General features: G+C 45.1%; 1 protein-coding gene across 1 annotated transcript in view; it reads right to left on the bottom strand.

The window, feature by feature from the left end:
• csmd2 (CUB and Sushi multiple domains 2) overlaps nucleotides 1–9,508 on the bottom strand; it is a 1,866,499-nt gene extending 1,856,991 nt beyond the window's left edge. Inside the window, exon 1 of the mRNA XM_078237109.1 lies at nucleotides 9,415–9,508. Coding sequence (XP_078093235.1) covers nucleotides 9,415–9,508 — 94 coding nt within the window. The remainder of the gene's footprint in view (nucleotides 1–9,414) is intronic.
• Between the last annotated feature and the right edge of the window lie 11,624 nt (nucleotides 9,509–21,132).

The raw sequence follows: 21,132 nt of genomic DNA, 5'->3' as shown, positions 1-21,132 counted from the left end.
CTGCCCCCTTGATTTTTGGCATGGCTTTACAATACCAAAGTTAGCATTGGCTTTAATTTCATTCCATTGACCAAGTAGGCTAGTACCAATGTGTATTGCGGCTTCTCATGTATGCCCTGTGATTTTTACTCGAACTGTTTTTGAACCTTTCTATTCCACAGTTTTGTTTCCAGACATATCAAAGCTCATGGGTCTTTCCTCTGAATTGTCGATGTGGCATAATGGGTTTTTGCTTTTGCTGCTGTCCAATGCCCAATCACTGGAAACTGGCCATTTTGACATCAAGATATTTTGGTCGTCTCCGATCTATCTTTGCCGCAACACTACACATTTCTGTTCAATAAAGTGACAGCAAAAACTCGCTGTTGGTTTGAAACCATGGGTGAAATCAAGGTTTTATTGGACAAGCTTAAACCAGTATGTACGCATTGCAGTTCTGGTGACGCTTTAACTATTGTGATGATTTTTGAAGAGTCTTTCCCATATACACATACTTCCAATACTCACATGTTGCGAAAAGAATGAGTCTGAAGCAAGCCAGTAGCAAGAGACAGATTGGTTTCCAACCTTGCAGAGTAAGGACACAGGGGATGCTCTTATTGGCTCATCATGTTGGTTGATCAGTGTGAAGATCAGGCAAAAAGTGACAAATGGGTTCATGCCCGACTTTTCACCTCTTGCGATGTTGCCAGCCTCATTCTGCCAGCGAAATCTGCCAGCCCGATTTCAATATTCATTGGGTGATTTAAATATCATAAGTGAGTCCCAGATGCTATTGACGGAGTTACTAGTACTTATCCCTCGCTGGTCAAGTTCCTCACCGGCGAGAAGCATGAATGGTTTCTACCCACGGAGACCTGATGTGAAGGGCTCGCTGGTGGGACCAGAGGCTAGTGAAGCCCCCCTAGTGGTCGGGGACAGGGCAGGCAGTGCCCCTTGGGTCGTGCCAAGCCTGGTACCCTGGCACTGCCAACCTGGCACCCTGGCACAACCCACCAGGCACCAGGCAGTGCCAAGGGGCAGGGCCTGGGGAAAGGGGCAGGCCCATGATAGGGGGGCAGGGAGCATTATTGGGGGGGTAGGAAGAGGGGGTAGTTTGCATTGGGTGGGTGTGGGAAAGTCCAGGTGTGTCAGTGGATGGAGTGACAGAGTTACAGGTCTCCCAGTGCACTGTGTACAAACTAGAAGCAGTGCACCGGGAGATCAGGGTGCCTGCACAATGGTGCCCCTAGAGCTCAGCATGTTTGAGCCCCTCCATTGCCATAGAGTACAGGAGACACAAGTTCTGCTTCTTCATAAAATACCTTTATTTCTTTCATCCAACTCCACACACAATTCTCCATCAACTAATAGTGCCACCTGTGGCCCCTTCAGACTATAAGACCATAAGACATAGGAGCAGAATTAGGCCACTCGACCTGTCGAGTCTGCTCCGCCATTCAATCATGGCTCATATTTTTCTCATCCCCATTCTCCTGCCTTTTCCCCATAACCTCGGATCCCCTTATTCATCAAGAACATATCTATCTCTGTCTTAAAGACACTCAATGACCTGACCTCCACAGCCTTCTACGGCAAAGAGTTCCACAGATTCACCACTCTCTGGCTGAAGAATTTCCACCTCATCTCTGTTTTAAAGGATCGTCCCTTCAGTCTGAAGTTATGCCTTCTGGTTCTAGTTTTTCCCACCAGTGGAAACATCCTTTCCACATCCACTCTATCCAGGCCTTGCGGTATCCTGTAAGTTTCAATAAGATCCCCCCTCATTCTTCTAAACTCCAACAAATACAGATCCAGAGTCCTCAACCATTCCTCATACGACAAGCTCTTCATTCCAGGGATCATTCTTGTGAACCTGCTCTGGACCCTTTCCAAGGCCAGCACATCCTTCCTTAGATGCGGGGCCCAAAACTGCTCACAATACTCCAAATGGGGAATGACCAGAGCCTTATAAAGCCTCAGAAGTACATCCCTGCTCTTGTATTCTCGCCCTCTCAACATGAATGCTAACATTGCATTTGCCTTCCTATCTGCCGACTGAACCTGCATGTTAATCTTAAGACAATCCTGAACAAGGACTCCCAAGTTCCTTTGTGCTTCTGATTTCCTAAGAATTTCCCCATTTAGAAAATAGTCTTTGCCTCCATTCCTCCTTCCAAAGTGCATAACCTCACACTTTTCCATATTGTATTCCATCTGCCAGTTCTTTGCCCACTCTCCTAGCCTGTCCAAGTCCTTCTGCAGCCCCCCTGCTTCCTCAATACTACCTGTCCCTCTACATATCTTTATATCATCTGCAAACGTATCAACAGTGCCTTCAGTTCCTTCTGCCAAATCGTTAATATATATTGTGAAAAGTTGTGGTCTCAGTACCGATCCCTGAGGCACACCACTAGTCACTGGCTGCCATCCTAAAAAAGACCCCTTTATCCCACTCTCTGCCTTCTGCCAGTCAGCCAATCCTCTATCCATGCCAGGATCTTACCCTAAACACCATGGGCTCTTAACTTATTTGACAGTTTCCTATGTGGCACCTTGTCAAATTCTTTCTGGAAATCTAAATAAATCACGTCCACTGGTTTTCCTTTATCTAACTTCCTTGTTACCTCCTCAAAGAACTCTAACAGATTTGTCAGACATGTCCTCCCCTTAACGAAGCCGTGCTGACTCAGTCCTATTTTATCATGCACTTCCAAGTACTCTTTAATAATGAACTCTAAAATCTTGCCAGTGTCTGAAATCAGGCTAACCAGCCTACTATTTCCCGTCTGCTGCCTCCCTCTCTTCTTAAACAGCAGTGTTACATTAGCTACTTTCCAGTCCTCTGGGACCCTCCCTGCCTCCAGTGATTCTTGAAAGATCACCACCAATGCCTCCACAATTTCCTCAGTTATCTCTTTTAGAACCCTGGGGTGTAGTCCATCTGGTCCAGTGATTTATCCACCTTCAGACCTTTCAGTTTCCAGTTTCCCCAGAACCTTCTCCTTAGTGATGGTCACTACACTCATCCGTGCCCCCTGATTCTCCTGGAGCTCTGGCATCCCTCGAGTGTCTTCCACCATGAAGACTGATGCAAAGTAACTATTCAGCTCCTCTGCCATTTCTTTGTTTCCTATTATTACTTCTCCAGCCTCATTTTCCAGTTGTCCAATGGCTATTTTTGCCTCTCCCTTACCTTTTATATATTGAAAAATACTCTTCCTATCTTCTTGTATATTACTAGCTAGCTTATACTCATATTTAATCTTCTCCCCCCTTATTGCTTTTTTAGTTGTCCTCTGTTCGCTTTTAAAGGCTTCCCAATCCTTTGGCTTCCCACTAATCCTCGCCACTTTGGATGCTTTTTCTTTTGCTTTTATGCTGTCCTTGACTTCTCTCATCAGCCACGGATGCCTCGTCCTCCCCTCAGCATGTTTCCTCCTCCATGGGATGAATTTCTGTTGTGCCTCCCGAATAACTCCCAAAAACTTCTGCCATTGCTGTTCCACTGTCTTCCCTGCTAGGCTCCCTTTCCAATCAACTCTGGCTAGCTCCTCCCTCATGTCTCTGTGGTTACCTTTATTTAATTGTAATACAGTTACATCTGATTCCAGCTTCTCCCCCTCAAACTGCAGGATAAATTATATCATAATATGGTCACTGCTCCCTAAGGGTTCTTTCACCTTAAGTTCCCTAATCAAGTCTGCCTCATTACAATTCACCAAATCCAGAATTGCCTGTCCCCTAGTAGGCTCTGTCACAAGCTGCTCCAAAAAAAATCCCATAGACATTCCACAAATTCCTTTTCTTGGGAACTACTACATACCTGATTTTCCCAGTCCACCTGCATATTGAAGTCCCACATGATTATTGCCTTTTTTATATGCCTTTCTTATTTCCTGATTTATTTTCTGCTCCACATCCTGACTATTGTTAAGGGGCCCGTACATAACTCCCAACAGGGTCTTTTTGCCTTTGCGATTCCTCAACTCTACCCACAGAGATTCTATGCCTTCTGATCCTATATCACTTCTATCGATTTCAATTCATTCCTTACGAACAATGCAACCTTTGCCCATCTGCCTGTCCTTTCGATAGGATACATATCCTTGGATATTTAGATCTCAGCCCTGATCCACTTGCAGCCATGTCTCTGAGATGCCCACAACATCGTACCGGCCAATTTCAATGTGCGCAACAAGCTCATTTACCCTTTTCCATATACTGCGCGCATTTAGGTAAAACACCCTCAGTCATGCATTGACCACTTCTCGTCTCATACTTGTCAGCATTTTCGCTCTGGCTGAGGTTAGATTCCTGCCACCTTCTATACTCTGTTGTATTATGTGGTCTGGAAACTTTACTAACCTCTCCTGAGCTCCCCTGGCTCCTTTAATGAGTTGAAAGTCCTCATCAATAACCTTCTACCCTCTCTAACTTTGATTTTCTAATTCTCCATACAACTGAACCCTCCCCCCATTGTTTAATTTAAAGCCCCATCTACGGCCTTGGTTATACGATTACTACCTGAGCCACGAGCTAATTGGCACAGGGTCAATAAGATTAAGGAGGTAAATGCGTGGCTCAAAGATTGGTGTGGGAGGAATGGGTTTGAATTCATGGGACATTGGCACCAGTATTGGGGAAGAGGGGACCTGTACCGATGGGACGATCTTCATCTGAATCGTGCTGGAACCAGAATTCTGGCGAATCAGTTCTGCCTTTATATATCAGTGACTTCTATTGAATAGTTGACATCAAATTAGGACTTAATTTGAAGGACTGTTAACCCATTCCTGACACAGCAACTAGCTTCCCAGCATGAAAAGGCTCCGCCCACTTCCCCTGCTGGCGAGAATCACATTTGGGATTTTTTTCCCCCAAGTGCTATATGACTGCGAGTGGGAGCTCGCCCAAAAAATGCTCATTCGGCACTTAGAATTTTTTGGCAAGATCGCCCTCACAGACTCTTCCAATTTGACTCCAATGTCCACAACACCCCTTTATACTCTTGTAATGAAGTCCGAATACTTACCCAGTTGGGGACAGTTGCTCTTAGTTAGCAACTTGAAGCATGTATTCTCATGCAGCACAATTCCAATATTAATGTTCCTGACATTTGGTCTTGGGCATTTTCTTCCAGACAGACTCCTTCTCCATTCTCACACCGGTCTTTCACGAATGTTGAATTCCCTTGCTGCAGCAGTGTGATTTGACAAGTATGACAAATGTTGTGACTGTTGGCTTCAACCCAGCTTCATAATTTATTTACTTTGTTTTAACTTACTTTTCTTGGTTGCCAGATAGGGTCTGCGCTGTGTAGGACGTCTGTTCAAGTCCTCTGCATCTTCGCAACGCAGCCTGTGTCACCCGTCTAATCTCATACATCCAGTCATAAGATTCCAGATAGTAAAACATGCATTTGTAGGGTTAAAAACTGAGGCCAAGCATCAATGCGAGTATAGGATGCCATAACTATAAATGAGGTTGACTTTTACCTCAGGTATATGGGCGGCACCGTGGCACAGTGTTAGCACTGCTGCCTCACAGTACCAGAGACCCAGGTTCGATTATTGGCTTGAGCTGCTATCTGTGTGGAGTCTGCATGTTCTCCCCGTGTCTGCATGGGTTTCCTCCAGGTGCTCTGGTTTCCTCCCACCATCCAAAAGACATACTGGTTAGGTGCATTGCACATGCTAAATTCTCCCTCAGTGTATCCGAACAGGCGCCGAAGTGTGGCGATTAGGGGATTTTCACAATAGCTTCATTATAGTGTTAATGTAAGCCTACTTGTGGCATTAATTAATAAATCAAGGCCCCCAGAGGCCTCACCCCTCCCCTCCCCCCCAATAGAGCCTTCCCCTCTGGCCCTGCCCCCTGACACTGCGTGATGCCCAGTGTGCAGTGCCAAGGTATGCCCTGGGCATTGCCACTTTGCCCCTTGGGCAATGCTAGAGGGAAGACTGGCACAGCCAAGCTGGCAATGCCCAGGGGGCACAGTATCCCTCGCCCCCGACCTACTAGGGTGCCTCAATGGCCCCCCTTCACTCCAGCGGGGTCGGGCTACCAGTTTCCCAGGAGTGCGGAGCTGCTGTAAACCCCGCTGGAGTGAAACACTCCTGGCATGGGGGTGGGGGAGAGGCTAGCAGGCTGGGAGATTTCAGTCTCGGGCCCGCTAATGACATTTAAATGCGCATTTGTATACATTATACAGCTCAGTGCTGATTTCCTGGCAGGGTCATGCAGGCTCGAAATGTTGACTCTATTCTCTCTCCACAGATGCAATCAGACATGCTGAGTTTTTCCAGCATTTTCTATTGATTCTGGCTATCCTCCACAATGGTGGCCTAGTTGCTAAGGACTTTTTCGATGTTAAATTTTATTTGTAAAATAGTTGGAGAGAAGTTGCCTCCATCTTGGAGCACTCTCTCTCTCACTTACATAAAAAAGTCTTCCTGGTGCTGATTCAGTGATGAAGGACTGCTGTTGGCCCACCAGCTGATTAATTGAATGGTGGACATGCTCTCCCCAGCCATTAACTGGCTAATGAAGAGAAAAACACAGCCGGGTGGCTGTTTCCCTACGCACTATGATCTTCTGACTGCCTTTTGTTGCCACTGGCTAAGTGCCAAAGCCTTGGAAAAAAGCCTGCCCTTGGCCTGTAATTTGAGTGAGACCAAATCAGGCTTGGTTAAATAATATTCTTCCCCTCAGTCACTGAATTGGCTCTTGATATTCATGCATGAGCACTGACTGGATCAATTGGACAACATAACTCATCGGTCAGAGTAAATCGAATTTAGCAACAAATGACCCCCTGGAGAGGAAATTAACAGGTTGAAGATCTAACGGGGAAATAAAAATGACTCTACCTGTAAACGATAAATCTGCATATACAAACACTGAGCAGTTTAGAGTCCATCATAAATAGCATCAGTCAAGTATAATGGAACATCAAACAACTGCCTCAACAGGACAAAGGCTTTGACAGATAAGCAATTACGTTAGTCAAGTGCGAAAATCACACTAAACTAACCCACTTAAAATTGTGAAAATATATTAAATAGGGAGGGTAAAAATCTAACCCTCAGATCCTTCACATTCAGCTCCATTCTAGAGAGTTGGATGAACGTTAGCATTGCGGCAAGGGTAGCATTAAAATTTTCTTCAATCCCACTCAGGGTAAAGAACAAAGAAGAAGAACAGTACAGCACAGGAAACAGGCCCTTCGGCCCTCCAAGCCTGTGCCGCTCCTTGGTCCAACTAGACCAATCGTTTGTATCCCTCCATTCCCAGGCTGCTCATGTGACTATCCAGGTAAGTCTTAAACGATGTCAGCGTGCCTGCCTCCACCACCCTACTTGGCAGCGCATTCCAGGCCCCCACCACCCTCTGTGTAAAAAACGTCCCTCTGATGTCTGAGTTATACTTCGCCCCTCTCAGCTTGAGCCCGTGACCCCTCGTGATCGTCACCTCCGACCTGGGAAAAAGCTTCCCACTGTTCACCCTATCTATACCCTTCATAATCTTGTACACCTCTATTAGATCTCCCCTCATTCTCCGTCTTTCCAAGGAGAACAACCCCAATCTACCCAATCTCTCCTCATAGCTAAGACCCTCCATACCAGGCAACATCCTGGTAAACCTTCTCTGCACTCTCTCTAACGCCTCCACGTCCTTCTGGTAGTGCGGCGACCAGAACTGGACGCAGTACTCCAAATGTGGCCTAACCAGTGTTCTATACAGCTGCATCATCAGACTCCAGCTTTTATACTCTATACCCCGTCCTATAAAGGCAAGCATACCATATGCCTTCTTCACCACCTTCTCCACCTGTGTTGCCACCTTCAAGGATTTGTGGACTTGCACACCTAGGTCCCTCTGTGTTTCTATACTCCTGATGACTCTGCCATTTATTGTATAACTCCTCCCTACATTATTTCTTCCGAAATGCATCACTTCGCATTTATCCGGATTAAACTCCATCTGCCACCTCTCCGCCCAATTTTCCAGCCTATTTATATCCTGCTGTATTGCCCGACAATGCTCTTCGCTATCCGCAAGTCCAGCCATCTTCGTGTCATCCGCAAACTTGCTGATTACACCAGTTACACCTTCTTCCAAATCATTTATATATATATCACAAATAGCAGAGGTCCCAGTACAGAGCCCTGCGGAACACCACTGGTCACAGACCTCCAGCCGGAAAAAGACCCTTCGACCACTACCCTCTGTCTCCTATGGCCAAGCCAGTTCTCCACCCATCTAGCCACTTCTCCTTGTATCCCATGAGCCTTAACCTTCTTAACCAACCTGCCATGTGGTAAAAAAAAATAATAGCACTGATTTACTTTCCCTGACTGATATCAAGAAACCAATCAAAAAACCCAAGATCAGGATCGAAATTTGTTTTTATGGCCCAGATTTGGATAATGTGTCAAACTTCTAACAATGTACAATTTATTAAAGTCTGTTGCAACCCATAGAATGGCCTCAGTTGGCCAAGGACAATATTTTCATCATGATAATAATGACAACACATTTATTGGTGGCACAATGTTTAGCACTGCTGCCTCACAGTGCCAGGGACCCAGGTTCAATTCTGACCTCAGGAGACTGCCTGTGTGGAGTTTGCACATTCTCGCCGTGTCTGCGTGGGTTTCCTCAGGGTGCTGAAATTTCCTCCCACAGCCCAAAGATGTGCAGGTTAGGTGCATTGGCCATGCTAAATTGACCCTTCGTGTCCCAAGATGTGTCGGTTAGGTGGAGTCGCCATTGGAAATGTGTGGGGTTACAGGGATAGGACGGGAGAGAAGGCCTGGGTAAGTTACTCTGTCAGAGAGCCGGTGTAGACTTAATGGGCCGCATGGCCTCTTAGAATGCAACCAATGATAACACTGGATCTGTTGTAGTGACCAATGGTAACATGCTGTAAGCGTCAGCTGACCCAGTAAACTATGTAACCAATGACAAAAGGATGTGGTGGTCAGCTGACTGGGCTTTGTGGGAGCTTGGAATGGCCCATGGTGAGGCCTCAAGTGTTGGAGTAATGAAGTTTCTTTATTAAACCTTTTTCTTTGATTTATAAGTTGGAGAAAGTTTTGTTTCATTTTATTAGCTATAACTGAAGAGTTCCTTCCGCTGGATCAACATTTTCTGCCCTGGAGGGAATTCCATGACATTGTCCGCAAGTCATCTAAAATAATAGGCTTTTCAAACATCAATTTTCAAGTTAAATTTTCAGCACCAACAACTTAGAAGTCGCGTTAGTGCCATCCAATTTAGTTGAAAGCATAGGGCCCAATTATTAACTGCAGTAAGTTAACGCAATAATATTATCGCTGTGTAAAACATTCAGAATGGCTGTTTTATATTCAGACAAGAAGCTGAAAATTCACAGGCAGCAACCTAGGAATGGTAGCAAACTTTACATACTATCATGCGGTGACTTCAATTTGTTCAGACCGTTTGACACAGCAGGTATTGTAGGGCTGCAAAGAAATTTCGACACCACTGGATATCGACTCATGTTCACATCGTTGTTCTCAGCCAGGGAGTAACACCGATGTTTTTCCAGTCAAGGCACCTATACAGAAACTGCCAGATTTCCCACTCATCGCAATGGAATTAAAAATCGAGCGTATTGCATGACAATCACTCAACTGTATCGTCAATTTTATGCTCCAGCGATTAGTTGAAAATTGTCACCACTTTGTTTTGTTTGTTTTACTCCGTTCTTTAATAGCCCTCAGTTAGGTCTGGGAGTCACGCAAGTGTGGTTAAAAGGGATTTTTATTCACCAGGGAAAAATTTGTATTAACACTGCTCATTGTGAATTTACTGTTTAGAAAATTGGTGCGCATGCACAGTAATCATTGTTTCCACTGCTTTCCCAATAGACCAACAGAGCCAATCACCCTGCATTATATAAAATACCCAATTTTCATTTGTATTTATTTCCAGGATTTTCTCAGCAAACCAGAAGTCATAGGATATGGAATATGCAAATTTGAACCTACCTGACTTCTTTACACAAAAGACATCTTTGCATTTATATAGAGCCTTTCATAACCTTTGGATATCCTAAGAGCTCTTCACAGTTACTGAAGTACTTAATAGAATCCTACAGTGCAGAAGAAGGCCATTCAGCTCATCGAGTCTGCACCAACCACAATCCCATCCCCATAACCCCATGCATTTACCTAAGATAATCCCTTAGACACTAAGGGGCAATTTTAACATGACCAATCCACCTAACCCGCACACCTTTGGAGCATGGGAGGAAACCGTAGCACTGGGAGCTAACCCACACAGACACAGGGAGAACGTGCAAACTCCACATAGACAGTCACCTATCGAACCCGGAATCGAACCCAGGTCCCTGGTGCTGCGAGGCAGCAGTGCTAACCATTGTGCCACCGTGCCACCCCTTTCAATGAAGTGCTCGTGAAGTAGAGTCACGGTTACAATTTAGGATGTGTGACAGTCGGTTTGCGCACAGTAAGGTCTCAGAAGCAGAAATGAGTCAAATGACCAATTTGTCTTCATGATGTTGGATGAAGGATAAATATTGAACATGGAGGGCACCAGGAGGTATTCCCTGCTCTTCTTCCCAAAGTGCCATGGGATCTTTTACATCCAATTGAGGGGGTAGATGTGTGAAAAAAACCCTCCAAAAAGCAACCCCGTGAGTGCAACAAAAATGTATAGGCTTGATTGATTGATGTAATGGGCGGAATCGTACGGCCATTCAATCCAGCAGGATTTTCTGGTCATGTTGCCGTGAATGGAGATTTGGCTGAGTGCTTGCAGCGGGGTGTAAATGGTCAGAAAATCTCGCTGGCGTGAACGGCTCCTTCCATCTCTGAAAACGGTTTTCAGTAATATTTGACCTGAGAATGATTTCAACCCTTGCTTCATGGCAAGAGGTCCAAAATACAAAATTCCCAGCAAAAACAAATACAAATAGCAATAACTTCATCAGTGTAACAAGTAGGGATTTAATACATCAGGTACAGCTAGAGATGCAATAATAAATGATGCACTGGGTTAGCGATGCTTCCGTTATATCACATGCAGTAAAATAAAACGAAACTTATCATTCGTTGTAATTCTAGTCAGCTGCATTTATGACCGTTTGAGATTGAAACACTTGAGCAGCCAATGTGCCTCCAACTAATTTAATACTAAATTCACATTTAAGTAACTCGAAAGTGGTGGTCAGTTCCCTTTGGAGACGGATAACCTGCCACACAATCTCTTGAGCATGAAAATATATTTTATAAAGTGCTGAACAGTTAGATGATGATATGTGTGCACTTATAAAGGAAATCTTATTAAACCTTAAATATTGTCTCAAACGCTGCAGTTTAGATTTACAGACTGTGTATCAATTAATTCCATTATAACCTGCGCTTTCAAAATATATTTGTATCTTCCAAATTACTCTCCAGCATTCATTATTCTTCACTTTATGTTCCTGCAAACTCAAAGAAAATATACATTGAAACAAGGAATACTAGATACAGTTTCCACTTCAACTCTCTACCTTTTTAAGCCACTCTTAAAATTACAAAAGCCCCAATTTAAATCGAGGACTAGCATCCGTTTGGATGGAAGGGGGCAACAAGAGTGAACATTAAATATTAGGTAACAACTCCACCCCCTCCCCCTCATATAAAATCAAAGGCCAGACAGTTTTAACATTCAGGTCTTATCTGCATGATGCTCAATCGCCCACCTGGAGTGTGTGGGTGTTAGCAGCAGGTAGGAGTGGAACTTCAGATAGATAGAGACTGTTGGGCAAAGGGAATGCTCACCAAGAACAATGTCAGTCAGGGAATGGGGGCAGTATGTGCCACATCTTCAGCAGAGGAGGGAGAAAATTGGAAGAAAGAATAAAGTTTAAAGTTTATTTATTAGTCACACGTAAGGCTGCCATTAACACTGCAATGAAGTTACTGTGAAATTCCCCTCGTCGCCACAGTCCGGGGCCTATTCGAGTCAATGCACCTAACCAGCACGTCTTTCAGAATATGGGAGGAAACCAGAGCACCCGGAGGAAACCCACGCAGACATGGGAAGAATGTGCAAACTCCACACAGACAGTGACCCAAGCCGGGAATCAAACACGGGTCCCTGGCGTTATGAAGCAGCAGTGCTAACCATTGTGCTACCGTGCCGCACCAAGAGAAATGAAGAGAAATGCAAACAAAATTTTGTGACTGATCTTGATTTGATTGATTATTCATAGAATCCCGACAGCGCAAAAGGAGGCCATTTGGCCCATCAAGTCTACACCGACCACAATCCCACCTAGGCTCCATCCCCTTCACCCCATCTATTTACCCTGCTAGCCCCTCTAACACTAAGGAGAAATTTAGCATGGCCAATCAACCTAACCTGCACATCTTTGGAGATAATCCCAAATTATTGTCACATGTATTAGAATACAGGAAGAAGTATTGTTTCTTGAGCACTATACAGGCAAAATATACCACTCATTAAGTACATAGGAGAGAAGGAAAAGGATAGAGTGTAGAATATAGTGTTGCAGTTACAGGTAGGGTGAAGAGAAAGATCAGCTTAATATATGATAGGACCATTCTAAAGTCTGATGACAGCAGGGAAGAAGCTGTTCTTTAGTCTGTTGGTATGTGTTTTCGGACTTTTATATCTTTTTCCCAATGGAAAAAGATGGAAGAGAGTAGATCCAGGATGCATTGGGGTCCTGGATTATGCTGGCTGCATTTCCGAGGCAGTGGGAAGTGTAGATGGAGACAATGGATGGGAGGCTGGTTTGCGTGATGGACTGCGCTACAACCCTTAAACTGTGTTTTTAAACTCTGTTTTAACAAATTGCAGATGTAGTTTAATGTCCCATAAGCAAGTTAAGGCTCCACTTGAATTATTAACTTTACATTTGGATTATGACTCCTAATGGTAAATTTTCCCTTAGGAATCAGTCTTTAACAGCCTGACTTATAACAAAAGCTCAATTGAGTCAATGAGTGTTTTCTAGTTTGGTGAAAAATATAAACCAGTTAATGATGTTCTTTGTTTGATTTTGGATTATTTTTGGGTCAGTATTGCAATTAAATAAAATTATACACTCATGTTTTAATTACCAACCAAATTAAATAAAATTATGCAAATTGTAGATCTAACATCAGGAGGGAAGGTCTTGTAATGCAGTCCCTACATCTGGGACAGAAGCTCTGGGTTCAGGTCCTACTTCAGGACTTGATGGACGTGGAAGGTGCATTCATAATGTGGTCATGCAGGTTGATTATCAGCCTGCAAATTTGTTCAAATGCCTGAATACAGGTGGTAATAATGGAAGAGATGTCTGGTCAGTCACAATGCAGAAGACAATAGCAATCGATCAAAATACTTTGCCAAAAATAATCATGGAGCAATCCAATGGCAGTCCATGGCTGCCATTGTCAATGTCTTCTTAGGGCATGGCACAAGGAGAGAGGGTCTAACATTACTTTCTCTTTGATGCCTGCATTGCCATTTTGGAGTCGGTTGCATCATAAAGTTCCACACCAACTGCAATTTAAAGTTCATTTATTAGTGTCACAAGTAGGCTTACATTAACACTGCAATGAAATTACTGTGAAAATCCCCTAGTTGCCACACTCTGGCACTGTTCGGATACACTGAGGGAGAATTTAGGGTGGCCAATGCACCTAACCAGCACATCTTTCAGACTGTGGGAGGAAACCAGAGCACCCGGGGGAAACCCATGCAGCCACGGGGAGAACGTGCAGACTCCGCACAGACAGTGACCCGAGCCCGGAATTGAACCTGGGTCCCTGGCACTGTGAGGCAGCAGTGCTAGGCACTGTGACACCATCATCCCTCCATCAGGCATTGAGTGCTAAAGCACAGAAGCAGCATTGGACTGCAACGGTTCAAAAAGACAGCTTATCACCACCAGCTCAAGGGCAATTAAAGATGGACAATAAATGCTGGCTGAATCAGTGAAGCCCACACCCCTTGAATGAATTTTAAAAAGGCTGGGAGAGACAGGGCAGCAAACAAGATGACTTTGGAGAATCTAAAGTATTGCATTACTTTTAAGCATTAAGGAACCATATCATATGAAACCTACCAGCTAAATGTCACAACTTTTCAAAGATTTCAATTACTGAAAACAATATCAGAGGATAATTCATATCCAACAGTCTGATCATAAAATTTTAAAGATATACTTGCATTGCATTAAATGGTGATCCTGTTAACTAAATATTTCAATGGTGTTAAAAGCAATTTACAAACTCAAATACAGATTTAATACTTTAGTAAATAATATTTTCCACAAAAGTAAAATTATTAGTTGAGACAATAAGTGTGAATATTCAACTTAATTTAATCAGGCGTTATGTGCAGTGAAGGCATTTCCTGTTCATAGCTTCAAACATGGATTGTGCTCCTGTGGAAGCTTCTGGAACTGTCTTTTATACTTTAAAATGGACACTCACAAGGGTGACTAAGATGGCCCTCGGGAGCCAGGTGACCTTTGCTTCTTCAACACAGATGATCTCAAGCTTCCGGAAAGTTCTAATTGACTCACCCTGTGTAGGGACTCTCTTTTGAATGGACAGGCCAGGATAGCACCTTTCTTGGAATTCACATTTGCCAATGTTCAAAGTTAACTCCAAACACAGAATCAACGGGCATGTAGGCTGGAATTTTACTGCCTTGCCTGCCCCGGGATCGGGGCAGGCGAGTCTCGGAAAACAGAATTCTCCGTTGGCCTCGGCTGGGATTTTATGAGCCTCACCCAAGCGAGGTCGTAAAATACCGGCCCACAACTCAATAGCTGGATTTTTTCAGCCATTCATGCCAGTGGGATCTTTCAGTTCTGTCGATGTGAAGAGATTTCAATGACACACGTATAAGTGGCCTACATGCCAGATGAGAGGTGATGCTTAAGATCTCCAAGGGGTCCCTACAGCAGTCCAAAGATGTGCGGGTTAGGTTGATTGGCCATGGTAAATTGCCCCAGAGGGACGAGCAGGGTAAATATGTGGGGTTAAGGGGACAGGGCCTGGGTGGGATTGTGGTCGGTGCAGACTTGGTGGGCCAAATGGCCTCCTTCTCCATTGTAGGGATTCTATGATTCAGTGCTGCCCAAATCTTTTCCCAAGTATGACCCCATTTTTAGCCTCTAAGCAGGGATTGTGTGTGGGGGGGAGGAGAGGCAGTGGTTATCTTCAGCTGCTAATGGTGGAGACACTGGGTCGGTGAAGAGGATTTGATTTGATTTATTATTGTCACAAGTATTGGGATACATTGAAAAGTATTGTTTCTTGCGTGCTGTACAAACAAAGCATACCATTCATAGAGTTCATAGGAGAGAAGAAAAGGAGAGGGTGCAGAATGTAGTGTTACAGTTATAGCTAGGGTGTAGAGAAAGATCAGCTTAATATAAGGTAGGTCCGTTCAAAAGTATGATGGCAGCAGGGAAGGAGCTATTCTTGAATTCTTAGGTATGTGATCTCAGGTTTTTGTATCATTTTCCCTTGGGAAGAAGGTGGAAGAGAATATGTCTGGGGTCCGTGGAGTCATTGATTATGCTGGCTGCTTTCCCAAGGCAGCAGGAAATGTAGACGGAGTCAATGGATGGGAGGTTGGTTTGTGTGATGGACTGGACTACATTCACAACACTTTGTAGTGTCTTGCAGTCTTGGTCAGAGCAGGAGCCATACCAAGTTGCAATCCTTTGGAAAGGATGTTTTCTATGGTGTATCAGTAAAAACTGGAGAGAGTCGTAAATGGACATGCCGAATTCCTTAGCCTCCTGAGAAAGTAGAGGCATTGGTGGGCTTTTTTAACAATAGCGTTGGTGCGGAGGAACAAGGATAGGTTGTTGGTGATCTGGACACCTAGAAACTTGAAGCTCTCCACCATTTCTACTTTATCCCCATTGATGTAGACAGGGACATGTCCTCCACTGCACTTCCTGATGTTGATGACTATGGGGAGAAGTTCAGCACAATGCAATTTTTTTTAAACCATCCTTTTTTGTGAAAAAACATGCCGACTTTTTCACCATCGTTTTTCACAGCAACACTTAGGCTTCACAATCTGTCTGTCAAGCCATGCAAACTGAGCAGGAAAATACATTAGGGTTTGATGGGGATATTGCAGCATTACCACTCAGTCCAAACCCCATGGCAGCCCACTGCTGCTTCGGAGCTCGAGATCCCCAAATTTGATTTTGTAAACTCACTGAGGGTCACAACTGATGGTTTGTGAAGCCCTGCCCTGGATGTTACATTCCCTTTAAATCATTTTTGCTTCTCCCTGCATTGAAGCTACATTGACAGTTAAGTGCCAAAGGGTGAGGTTAGAGTGACTGCCTTTGACATCAAGGCTGCAGACGTCCTGGCAAAAAGGAGTCAATGGGAATTGGGGAATAATTATCTGCTGGTTGGAGTCATACTGGCACAAAGGAAGATGGTTGTAATTGTTGGAGGTCAATCATTTCCACTCCAGGACACAAGTGCAGGAGTTCCTCAGAGTGGATTACTGGCCCAACCATCTTCAGCTGCATCATCAATGACCTTCCCTCCATCAGAAGTGGGGACGTTCGCTGATGATTGAACAACATTTAGCACCATTTGTGACTCCTCAGGTACTGAAGCAGTCCATATCCAAATGCAGCAAGTGCAGGATAATTTTCAAGCTTGAGCTGACAAGTGTCAAGTAACATTCAAGCCACACAAGAAAGAATCTAACCATTTTCCCTTGACAGTCAATGGCATTACCATTGCTGAATCTCCCATTAAAATCTTCGGAGTTACCACTGACCAGAAACAGAACTGGACAAGCCATATAAATACCATGGCAACATGAGCAGGTCAAAGCTATGGATCCAGTAGTATCTCACCCCCTGACTCTGCAAGACCTGTCCAGCATCGACAAGGCACAAGTCAAGTGTGTGATGGAACAATCTCCACTTCCCTGAATGGTGCAGTTCCAACAACACTCAAGAAGCTTAACTCCATCTAGGACAAAGCAGAGAGTTTGATTGGCACCCCATCCACAAACATTCACTTCCTCCACCTCATACACACAAGAGCACCAGTGCGCGCCATTTACAAGATGCACTGCAGGAACCTACCAAGACTTCTTAGAGAGCACCTTCCGCCAGGACCATTACTATCTACAGTACAAGGGCAGTGGTCACATGGAAACAACAGCACTTGGAAGTTGACCTCACCTCACCATCCTGACTTGAAAATATATCACTGTTCCATCACTGTCACCAGATCAAATTCCTGGAATGCCCTCCCGAACAGCACTGTGATGTACCTACACCACATGGATTGCAGTGGTTCAAGAAAGCAGCTCACCACCACCTTCTCAAGGGCAACTAGGGATGGGCAATACATGCTGGCCTAGCCGACAGATCCCACATCCTTTGAATGAATCAAAAATAAAGCATAGAACTGTCTGGATTTGTCAGGTTCACAATTCATGGAATCATAGGATCCCTACTATGAAGAAGGAGGCTATTTGGCCCATCAAGCCTGCACCGACAACAATCCCACCCAGGCCTTATCCCTGTAACCCCACAATTTACCCTGCTGATCCCCCTGACACTAAGGGACAATTTTACATAGCCAATCAACCTAACCTGTTTTTGGACTGTGGGAGGAAACCAGAGCACCCGAAGGAAACCTACACAGACACGGGGAGAATGTGCAAACTCCACACAGACAGTCACCCGAGGCCGGAATTGAACCCAGGTTCCTGGCGCTGTGAGGTAGGAGTGCTAACCACTGTGCTGCTGCGCGGCCGATAACTGTTGCTTGTTTTTTCAGAAATTGCGTAGTATTGAAATGAGACATGCTGTCAAAGCTTTTCACCTCGCACTCAACAGACTCTGAATGGTAGACCTGACCCTCGCTATCCTGTTAACATGCTCCTCAAGGAGCTGAATAGGATGTTAATTGGAGGCGACTGGGTCTTTTACGCCCCAGTTTCCACCCTCCCATTGAAAATCAGAGTGCCTCTCTGAGATGTGGGAATCCTGAGACATTCTCTGGGAACAACATTTTTAAATGGTGCCCACACTTGTTCCTGCTCCAGCCAGTAATTGAAAATCTGGCCCAATTAGTGTGCATAATATATCAATGTATGTGGAGGAATTATGCATAAATTCTGCTGAGATTCACCCATATGCCGTTCAGTACAAAATATACAACAAATCCTCTCAGCACCTAATTATATACTAATCCAACATCTGAAATAAAAATTTGGAAGTTAAACCAAGTGCAACATTTATATGGAAGAGATCATTTGTTTAGCCCTTTACATGATTATAGGTCCAGATTATACTGGATTTACACCAGTGCAAGATATGACTGAACAATGTATAAACTGGAACAGTTACACATGGTACGTTTCACAAACAATATGAATTAATCATTGATTCCAGTCACTGCAAGATATTCCATCAGATGTGCAAAGATGTGGGGGTGATTCTCCCAAAGAAATTCTAAGTGTTGAATTTGCGTAAAAAATTCAGTGGGATTTTCAAAATGAATCTCCCACACTCTGCATTGCAGAGTGCACTAGTGTGAATCACGCTAAAAATCAATGGGCGGAGCCTACCCCCGCTGAAGAGGCCGGCAGCGTAGTGCTGAGTGGGCCATTGCGCATGCGCCAAACTGTCAGTGCCAAGATTGGCGCAAACATAGTGGCCCCTGTCTGCTGGCCTCCTGATCGCTGGCCAGCTCCGCGATCCCGCAATGCTGTCTCTGTGACCGCACCCCACGGCCTGATCGCTGGCCGCTCAAACAATCCCAGGCTCAACCTCAACCCCCCAACATCAACTGGCAGCCCCAATCTCCTGCATCCCTCAATTCCCCTCCTAATTCTCCCCGCTCCCCACAACCAAGCCCTGCCCCCACAGTGCCAACACACCCTCCAGAAGCCTGGACCCCACCAACAGACTGACTCATCCCCCCCACCCCGATAGCCAGCCTCAATCGCTGGCCTCCCTGCCTCCACCACCGATCCTGACTGCAGGGTGGCAGAAGGACCCCCCCACTGACTGCCCCCTCAGAGGCCATGCCCCTCAATAGGCCATGCCCCCATTAGGCCCCACCTCCTTGGCTCTGCCCAATGCCTGGTGGGCAGTGCCAGGATGGCCTCTGGGCCTTGGCACTTTGTTCCTTGGGCAGTGCCAAGGGGCCCAAGGCTGGCACTGTCAAGGCATCAATGCCCAGGGGGCACCCCCACCACCGCTGCCCGAACCTCTGAGGGGGCCCAATTGCCCCCCTTCACTCCAGCGGGGTCGGGCCACTAACTCCCTGCAAGTGGGGAGCTATAATAAACCCCGCTGGAGTGAAATATTCCTGGCTGGGGCTGGGGGCGGGAGGGAAGCTAGCTGGCCCGCTAATGCCATTGAACTTACATTTAAATAACCCACTGCATAATTTATGCAGCTCCGCGCCTATTTCCGGAGCTGACAGTCCGGAAATCCGGCACTGGGAGACGCGCTCGGGTCCGGGTGCCCTGTGCGGATTGCGCAAATCTGGCACTGCTGAAATCTCCCATCTCGCTGTGCGAAAAAATCAGCGCAGTGGGCTGGGAGAATCGCCCCCATGCAGTTTAGGTAAATTGTCCATGCTAAATTGTCCCCTTAGTTCGATGGATTTGCCATGGCAATCATATGGGGTTAGAGGGATAGGGGCGGGTAGAGAGTAGTAGTCTCTGGTCAGAATGTCGGTGCAGGGGCAATGATCCAAATGGCCCCTTCCGCACTGAAAGGATTCAATGATTTGAAATTGCCTCTTAATGTCCAAAGTTATGTAGGTTAGGTGGATTAGCCATGGTAAATGTGCGGGGTGACGGGGATGGGGTGGAAAGGAGGACCTGGGTGGGATGCTCTTTTGGAGAGTCGGTGCAGACTCGATGGGCCGGATGGCCTCTTTCTACACTACAGGGATTCTATGAATCTATGGTTCCATATGGAAACAGTAACAATGAGCGGGCTACTCAATGGTCAGAGTTCCTAGCCCAATATGGCCATCATAAATTCCCTTGGTGGAAGTAGCGCTGCCTTCTATCTGCCGAGCTGTAGCCACTGGGGAACCAGCTCATTAATGACAGCACTATGTAAATAGATATAGGAGCACATAGAGCTATTGAGCTGCTACACAAAGATGGTGTGTTTTAGATAAGCATCAGTTCCCTAAGTCTTTATCAAATCAAGCATGGGTCGACTGGAGCAATGGAAGAAAATGTCCTGTTTTGGTATAACTTGTTGTTATTTATAATCATACGGATATAAAAGGATTGTAACAGTTGTGCAGTTTAAGAGCATTAATATGAGTGAAATGAAAGAACAGAGTAGTTAGTGCTTGGGGCAAAGAAGGGATTGATCAAGGGAATTTCTCAATTGGATGGGGGCAGCTCGCAATACTATGCATTTCCCCTGCTCACCTTTACAATCTAATCCTTTCTCCTCAGGAATCTTCAAGGCAACTTCTTTTGAATAGCTGGACATGCAGTGAATGGTAATGAATACTGAGACTCAAGATGCACGAAAGAACCCTTCCAAATCTGTATGGACAGCAGGATTATTGATTTGAAACATCAATGCTTTGCTCAATGAGAATCATTATTGGTGCATGGCTGTCATTGCATCAGAATTCAGCATCTATGTCTGGCAGGAGTTATGAGGTGGTTGGCGAGAGGACAGCCTTTGTCTCCCAGAAGCCAAGCTGGTCTTGGTTACAATTGAGGACTGGCGCAGTATTAAATAATCAAGACCACCATCAGAACGCCAGAAACAGACATGCATTTAGGGGATTTTCAAAGTGGTTTCATTGCAGTGTTAATGTAAGCCGATTTGTGACAATAAACTAAATTACTCAATGCCTATGGTCAGAAACAAGTTGCACATTGAGTGAATGGAAGTCTTTTCTGATGAGAAACAATGCTTCCTGATAAGCACCATGGAAGTCTGTGTGTGTCAGTCTATGATGGCCCTGTGTCTGTGGTAATCTAACAATGCAGGCAAATCTCAGTCCCCTTTGGTCCTGTTTCTCAGCCTCTGCAGGGAAGGTAATGTAGCGTACATGTCTCATAAGCAGTGGTTTGCTGAATCACTGTGTGCAAGGAAAA

Source organism: Mustelus asterias, chromosome 21 (genome assembly GCF_964213995.1).
Source record: "Mustelus asterias chromosome 21, sMusAst1.hap1.1, whole genome shotgun sequence".
NCBI lineage: Eukaryota > Metazoa > Chordata > Chondrichthyes > Carcharhiniformes > Triakidae > Mustelus > Mustelus asterias.
This window is presented reverse-complemented; position numbering and strand designations above follow the sequence as displayed.